Below are 8,485 nucleotides of genomic sequence, written 5' to 3'. Positions count from 1 at the left end.
ACCTTCTTGGATAAACCGAGAGCAGGAGTTTGTGACTTTGCTACACAGGTCTTTAGGAGGTTACTCTCCATGTGTCCAGTGCTGTAATAAATATACCCTCTTTTCAACTTTAATTAGTTGAAGAATCATCTGTCCATGCTTCACTCTGACACCATCCCTTACCTAAGTCCTCCAGCAGCACCTGCACAGCCCCTCCCTCCCTCCCTCCCTCCAAGAGGGAGCTGTGGTGATGCTGTGGTAAAATCACAGCTTTGTTACTCACTGCACCTCCATAAATGTCTATGCTGTGAAACACTTTTATCACCATCCTCTCACCCCTAACTCACTTCCACTGTGCAAAACAGGACGTGGCTCAGCCCAGTAGCTGCAGAATGTTTTCACACAACAAAGTACTTCTGAGCATGAAACAAACAAAAAATTCTGTTAATTATTCCACAGTATTTGGTGTAGCAACCTCTATTTATTGCCTGCAAATGTGTTCATTGCAGTGTCTCTGAAAAAGAAAAGTAAGAAGCCTGTACAGTATCAAAGGTAATTTTTAAAAGATGACAGGTTCCATGAGGTTTAAGAGCTTTTTGCAATGTTGGCTCAAATGTAACAATAGGAACTAACAGACTGCAGTTTCTGCTTGAATATTTCTTGTCCAGGAGTCTGTTTTTGTAGCAGAAAACAAATATTCTCCATCAACTGCACTGGCAGCTTTATCTCTCTGTAATAAACAGGCAAGACCTATCACACTGAAACACCATCAAAGGACAATGGAAGGACAACACACACCACAGATGCTCAATTTTAGGGTTTATTTCATCTGCTAACATTCATCCTTGATCTAGACAAAAACAATTAGATGATTTTTTAAAATTTTATTTTTCTTGTGGAAGAAAAAACCTTTTAACACTTTTTGTAAGATGCTATAAATAAATATATAAAGCTTTAAGTGTTACTCGGCTCAAGTTAAAACAGTTGCCTTTTAATTTTTGTTGGTTTTAAGTTCCTGAAGTGGGGGGGAAAGTGCAAACCATTCACATTCAGCCCAATGGAATGAGTCCAGCCACAGTCACTTTCAGAGAAGCTGAATCTGTTTGATCTACAACATGGAGGATGGAAGGCAGGTGGGGGACAGTTGTATTTTTTTACCCTCAGTCACACAACTCCTAGAGGAACTGAGTTCCTTGGTAAGTAAAGCACACAAGAAAGGGGAGAGGAAGAAAAAGAAAATCCTGCCTGCATTCACCTTTCCCTGCTCTGTGCAGACTGTGCAGCAAGGAGGAAAGAAGAGACAATATAAGCAAGGTCCCAGATGAATGGAAATGACAATGCCAACCAAAATCAGATAGCTGTAGGGATGGTGAGAAATCCTCTGCCCCTTGTGTGTTTGACTGGCAGACTACACATAAACACCAGGAACTTCACATTGAGAGAGGATGGGGATTTTTGTCTTCTCCTTATGGAAAAAAAAAGATTAAAAGGGGCAATAAAAATAAGTTAAATCATATTCCAATATGTACAAAACAAATCATGCTCAGTAAACCTTTTGAATATAAAATTATTCATTATAGTACAACTCTCTCAATCCGGTCTCTAGAATTGACACGTGAGGGAACTGAACAGGGAGGGAGAATTGCAGGGCTCTCGGGAGACAGACTCATTTGCAAATCTGGCTTTTTTCATCTTGCATGGCTAAGAATTACAGAGCTGGGACAACACAGGCTTTAACACCCATGTGCTCATCAGGGCCGCATTCACCTTGGCAAAATTCCTGTGGATGGGGTAAAACAAGCAGCCATGGATAGCTGGGATTGTGTGCCCTGCTCACCTGAGCTGCTGCTCACTGACCTGTGCTACAATGGCTTGGAACACCCCAGATCAGGCAGTGGATCCCATGCTCACTTCTGCCTCAGGAACATGAGCTGCTAGCATTAGTGGAAGTGAAAAGAAGAATAAGAAGAGAACACAGCCAGCCCTGGGATTTGAGTCCAGCAGATAGTGTCAGCTGCATGCCAAGCTACAGCTCCGGGAATACAGCACCAAGCACAGGTTGGGGATGAATTCCTGGAGTGCCACTCCTTTTTTCTGATGACTGGAGAAGTCTGTGGGGTCTGGGTAACTCTGAACACCAGTGAGACAAACATCAGAGATGTTTTTAACCCCAAGGTATGAACCTTGGCCAGGCCCTGTGCTGTGATGCTATCATCACCTTCTGGAGCTGCCCACTACTCTCTGAAGTGACCTGACTGGCTCAGAGGGAAAACTTCCTAATTGTACTGTACACTCTCAGAACTGCACTGCTCTTTTCTGCTCTAACAGGACAGCCCTGGGAGAGAGGATTCAAAACCTTATTGGGATCTTTCTTATGCTGCTTCCATTGTCATCCCTTTTCTATAAGCAAGTAAGGGACTGTGGGGTGCAAAAACATCAACTGAAGTGCTCCTCATTATTCTAAAATGTTGGGCATAAAGGGAGAAATTTAGACAAGCCAAAAATACCCTTTTCTGACTTTTTTTTTTTTTTTTTTTTGTTTATGACTTTGAACCCTGTGACAGCCTGGGCTGGCAACCTTACTGGTCAATCCTGCATTTTGTGACCTGGACAGGGTACAAGGTGGCATCTGTCTGGAAAACCTTGGATGAGGCAAACTCCTTCAACAGAGCTAACTACGATGAGACAAACCAGCAAGAAAATGTTTTCTTCAGCAAGAACACACCAAGCATTGATGTTTTCACTGTTTACGTGACTAAAAGCAAATTGACTTCTGTGCCCCAAGAAGTCACAAAGTCCCTAAGGGACAAGTCCAGTCTTGCACCTGCCTGCACTGCTCCCAGCACTCTCCTAACCTGACCTGATCATGATACACTGACAGACCCCCTGAAGAAACACTTCATGTCCTGAAGAAGCTTTTGGTGTGTCTGGAAGTCACAGGAAAAACCTTTTGAAAGGAAGAGGCAGATATTGAACAAGAATCTACTATCTGGCCACTACTTCTGCCAGAGTGCCTCAAAGCAGTTCTTCTCCATTCATTTTAAAACTACACACACACACACTTTTCATGTTATCGTAGCATCAAAATATCAGTCCTAAAAAGAAAAGAAATAGTACCACTTCAAAGTGTGGTACATATAAATCACAAAAAACTACATTCACATTATGTTAAAAATCCCTTCCCTTGTACCCACTAAAGGAAGAAGACAGTGCCAGGTATGTCCTGCAACCCATGTTCTGGTACACAGCACTTAAAATCAATTAACAGCCAGAAGCAGACCAGCACAGCAGCCAGGGTGAGGGAGGGCTTTTGGGTGATTCTGTTCATTCCAATTATCCATAATCTGTTTCAAAGTGCCCTGTACTTTGCATACCTTGGAGTACTCTTTTAGAGTCCCTAAATTTGTTACTTCCATTGTAGAGGCAGAAAAAATGAGGCATTTGCATGGGTGCAGGATTTAAACCTTGTAACTTCTGCCTCAGTACTGAGGTCAGCCCTCCTTTTGTGTTTGAAATGAAACTGTTAACCAAAGACAGTTTTCAATATAATTTCATTTCTTTTGCTTGTTCCTGCAATCATTACAAAACATATAAATAAATGTTGGAGCGAGGTCTTCTACTGACATGCTTCTAAGGTCAGAGGCTGCTTCTGATTTAGACAACCCAGCAGACAGATTCATTAACATCCAGCTGGTTACTCAGAGCCTGTAACACAGAACAGCTCAGGCAGACACAGCCTAATCACAATCCTGCTCTGAATCCCACACAGTCCCAGCAGTGAGACACAAACAGGGATTAGCTGCAAGAACCCCTCGTGCCTTATGGATCCACCACACAGGACACACCCTGAAAAGCTTTTGGGGAAAGGTGGAAACTGTGCATGTGCAGCAACAGTTGCTTTTCATATCTCATGTGCTGGTCTTGTGGGTAAACAGCCTGCAAAGTTGCATTTTTAAAATACAAATGTTTTCTCTAGTTACAGCAAAATGTAAAAGTGCTGGCAAGTAGCAGACATAACTTCTGCCAGTCTTGGGATTCAGAGATGAACAATGGATTTGTAATAACCTTCTCTCCCCCGAAGCCAACCACCAAATACTGTTTCATTTTGCTCCCCAATTCTCATCCAGGAGGAAATGCTTATGGCCAAGTTACACATTTCTGGGAACAGGAGCCATTCTGTGGCAGAAGCACTGGCACAACCTTAAAGACACGGACAGAACCAGCACCTACTGGTTCCAGCCAAATGTGTGGCTGACAATGTCCTGCTGTCCCTGCAGGCAGCTGAGTGTGTGCTTGTGCACTCTGCAGCAGCAGGATCAGACCAGGACCTGACCAAAATCCACCTGAAATCAACAGGAAAGACATCCTCTGACTCTGGTGGACTTTGGCTCAGGGCTGTAACAGAATTTTGTTTGAGCCCTCAGGGCTCTTTGTGTTTTTCCTTCTCAAGTTTTTTAGCTGTCTTTGCTCTATAGGGAAAAAATGTATTCAAAAGCAAGGTGTATCCCCCCAGAAGCCCTTCCTTTGCAAAACTCAGTCTGACCTTGAAACTGCTGGAAACAGTGCACAGAGGCAGAGAAAGAATTAAAATCCAAACCAAGCAGCACACAGTGGACCTGTGTGATGGGAAAGGGATGCTGTAAAAATGACATGCTAAAGTTGAGTTCATCAGCTCTCTGCCTCTTCTCCAGTGATTTCAATGCCATATTGATTTGCAGTTAATGTGGCCTTTGAACATGAAATCCTATTCCATTTGGTTCAGAGTTTACCCTAAACAATAGCTGGTTCAGATCTTACAGGCTGAGTATTAACAGTGAGACATGAACCAGGCAAAAACTGCTTCATTTCCATGCTTCCAGCCAAACAAAGAAGTGCTTGCAACAGCAAAAAAATAAGCCGTATTTTAATTTGGTGAGTGGAAAGAGGAATTAGAGAAGTCATTGTTGTTCTGTCTCAAAAGTCAGTAAGCAGAACCTGGTTAGACTGTCCCCACACTGGAGGATTAAACTTCTATGAGGCCCTAAAAAACATCATTGAAAGAGTTCTGCTTTTAGAGTGGTCTGAGACTAAAAAAACACTGTCCATGATTCCCCTTTCCAGTTTTATGAACATAGCTTGTTCATTTAAAGTGAGGGCTGCAGAACAGGCACCCTGCCAAAAGACAATGTGCACTGTCTCATAATTAATTTAGACCCACAGTCAGAAATTTTCACAGCTCTGGAAAAGAGCCCCATCCTGTCCCCACTTAAATCAGTTCTAGTGACTTTACTGGAAGCAGGCTGATGCCCATTATGTCTTGATAAAAGCAAGTAAAAATAACTGAAATAATACAGCTAGGGAAGGTCTATATGCTTATTCTGGGTCAGTATTTCTCATAGCAACAAACAAAACAAAATCACCCCCTTGTCACATTCCCATTAGTGACATATCATTTGCAGGGTCTGAATTTTTTGTGGATTTATGAAGGAGTTATTACATTTTTCTTCCTTTTTTTTTTTTTGGTAGTATGTAGGATAGGGTTTTTGTGTGCTGTTAGCAAACAATACTGATAGTGGCTTGAGTGGTAGTGGTGTAAGCTGACAGGACAACATGTCAGTGCAGGTTTGAGTCTATGGTTGGCTCTTAACTTGTTTTGGGACCTGTCTGGGAAACAAATCTGGGAGTTTTGTGTACGAATTCCCCATTATTTTTGTGATGAAGCTGCGTATGTATATGTGATACTAGTGCAATGAATCAGAACCACTGTGCTAAGTACATTTCCCAGGCCACAGTCAATTTGCTTTAATGTTTCTCATCCTCCGACTGGTTTTCTTCTTTTTTCTTTTTATGGTGCTCTACTTTCTGGCAGTGGCTGCCAGCTGAAATGCTGTGACTGCCTGTGTGCTCAGATCCCAGCCTGACAGGATGGCCCATCCACAACTCAGTCACCATTATCAGTTACTGACAAACAGTGCAATTCCCACCCCACCTCCCCCACAAAAGAAAACCTCTGTTTCCTTGTTTTTTAATTATGTATCTTTAGAGCATGAGGCTCAGGGGATAAACAGATTTTAAAAAAATCCTACTTCTGCCATTTGTGTTAAAATCATGAGGATAAGAAACATTCTTCTGTATTTGGCCTTATGCTTGGGTAACTGCATTTGTGCATTTTTTAATCTCTGCGTTAGAATGTTGACCCTTTTTTTATTTTTATGTATTTATTGATTTTTTTAAGAATCTCATCGGTCTTGTAAGAAACAGTAAAAAGACCCTATACTTAAGGAAGCAATCTACCTTCTGTTTTACAGACTTGTTTTTAAATAAAATATGTTTTGTTTTTGTTTTGTTTTTGTTTTTTTTGTTGTTGTGATTTTTACTTCCACCATCTCTCATATGGAAACCCCACAATATCATTAATATAAAAGTCTGCCTAGGCTACCACTTCTCTATAATATGGCTCATGTAGTCCTCAGTGGGCAAACGTCCTTGCTCCTCGGTCTCTTCCTTGGGAAGCGCTTCGTTGGAGCGGTGCAGGAGCCTCTCCTCCCGGTTCCTGATCCTCTGCTCCATCCTCTCCAGCTGCCTCTTGTACTGGTAGCGCTGCTGGAAGAGGTCCTTTGCATAGTCATAGAGCTGCATGTCCAGGTCGTTGAGCTCCTCGATCCTGCGGATGGTGTTGTTGTCCACCTCCACGCCGCCCGCCCGCGTGCTGTTGTACTGCATGAAGGGCCGGATGAACTTCAGGTTGAAAGTCCTCTCAAACAGGTACTGAGTCTTTCTCTGGAACTCTGTCAGGCCGAAAAAGGCCATATCTTTGAGGTTTTTTTTGGCGCTCTCCAGCAGGATCTGCGCTCGCTTGTTCTCTGGGATGAAGGACATGTTGTAGCAGCCCACCAGGCTCAAGTCAGCCAACATCCTCACCTGGCGGTTGTTGGCCAAGTTGTAGGGGCAGTCCATGAACTCCTGCAGTGTGCAGCCCGACCAGTCCGTGCCCTCGTAGCATGAGGGCAGCTCTTCAGGAGTGGGTGTCCTGCCATCACACATGTGCAAGGAGGTCTTCCAAGTAGCTCCTCGTTGGACGTGACGCCATTCGCTGAGGTAACGAGAAACGGGGTCTCTCAGCAGAGTGATGTAGTAAAATTTTCTACAAGGAGAAGAGAAAACAGAATAAATATTCTGCTAGTGCAGACAGCAAAAACCTGAGTAAATCAACGTGACATCATCCATCCAGCTGTATTTCTGGGTTGTTTTTATCTTGCAATATCTCATGCAAAGCCCTTTGTGCACATTAGACCCGTGTTTCTCATTTTAGCCTTGCCAAGTAGTAGCACCTTCACCAGGATGTCCATTGCCAGCAACAGACTGCAAAGTCAGAACAAATCACCAGGACTAAACCTGTTCCTTGACTTCAGAGAGCAACTGTGGCTCCTGGCACTGCCTGGACTTTCCCACCAAGCACTGGGTGCCTGCAGTGCCAGCCAGGACCTGCTCTGAAGGATAGCCCAGCAGCCTCTCTCCATGAGCTGGGCCTATCACCTCCACTCCATGTAGATGCTGACCAGGACACCCACTGCTTGGCTGATGTGGCTGCTGAGCTGAAATATGGGAGTCTGCAGTGAGTAGCAGGATAAAACCACAGGAACATAAATGAAAAACAATAGGAAATCAGGAATGCAATATGCTTTGCAGAAAGAGAAGGCTGAGCTGACAACCAGCAATATCAGCAATAATTTATTCCCATTTCAGTCAAACTGGTATTAAATCAAACAAACTTCAGACACACTTTTGACCCGAGACTAAATAGAAGGGAAAAGCAAGACAACCAGGAGGAGCACACATAATGGCATGGGGCGTTCTTGCTGTTGTAAGTACAATGAAGTCCTCAACAATAGAAGCTGTCCCTAGAACTGAAAACATGACAGCTGTCTCTTAGCAGAGACCCTCTGGCTTCAGCCTATTCTGGGATTGACAGAGATGGCAGTCTGCAATGGCCCTTTGCACGCAGAGGGAAATGGGCTTTTCTTCCCTAACTGCCAGCAGCATGGGACTGAGGTGTCTTTGTGTTTCCAGAAGGAGGAAATGCCTCCTCTAGCTTCTAAATCTGGCACGTGCTTTCAGGGCATAGGACTGTGACACTGAGCACACATGGGAGCACCTGGCTTTGGCAGGAACACACACATGCAGCTGGGAGTGTTTCACACAAGGGTGGCGGAGGAGCCATGTCCCCATCAGAAATGCATCTTCAGAATGCTGCTAGGGCTCTCTGCCTTGCCAACACTGTTCAGGAACACGATGCCCACTGAGATGGCAGTGAACAGTTTTTGGAAGAAAATATAGTAAAAGTATTCTGTTTTGGCTAATTTTAACAGATCCCTGTTTTCCTAGCACCTTCAGTATTATTCCTCCTATTACTAACCTAAATTTCTGCAATAAGAGCAATTTAGTTTTAAAATAATACATCAGAGCCATTGCCCAGGAAGTCTCGTATTAAGTAATGTTTGCTTTCCTAATTCATTATAAACCTGCT

The 8,485-nt window shown here is 43.5% G+C and overlaps 1 protein-coding gene across 1 annotated transcript in view; it reads right to left on the bottom strand.

The window, feature by feature from the left end:
• Nucleotides 1-786: 786 nt before the first annotated feature.
• Nucleotides 787-8,485, bottom strand: part of HS6ST1 (heparan sulfate 6-O-sulfotransferase 1) — a 196,890-nt gene continuing 189,191 nt past the window's right edge. Inside the window, exon 2 of the mRNA XM_059479493.1 lies at nt 787-7,102. Within this exon, the coding sequence (XP_059335476.1) occupies nt 6,394-7,102 (709 nt within the window). The 3' untranslated portion in view covers nt 787-6,393. The remainder of the gene's footprint in view (nt 7,103-8,485) is intronic.

This window comes from Ammospiza nelsoni, chromosome 10 (assembly GCF_027579445.1).
Source record: "Ammospiza nelsoni isolate bAmmNel1 chromosome 10, bAmmNel1.pri, whole genome shotgun sequence".
Classification (NCBI taxonomy): Eukaryota; Metazoa; Chordata; class Aves; order Passeriformes; family Passerellidae; genus Ammospiza; species Ammospiza nelsoni.
This window is presented reverse-complemented; position numbering and strand designations above follow the sequence as displayed.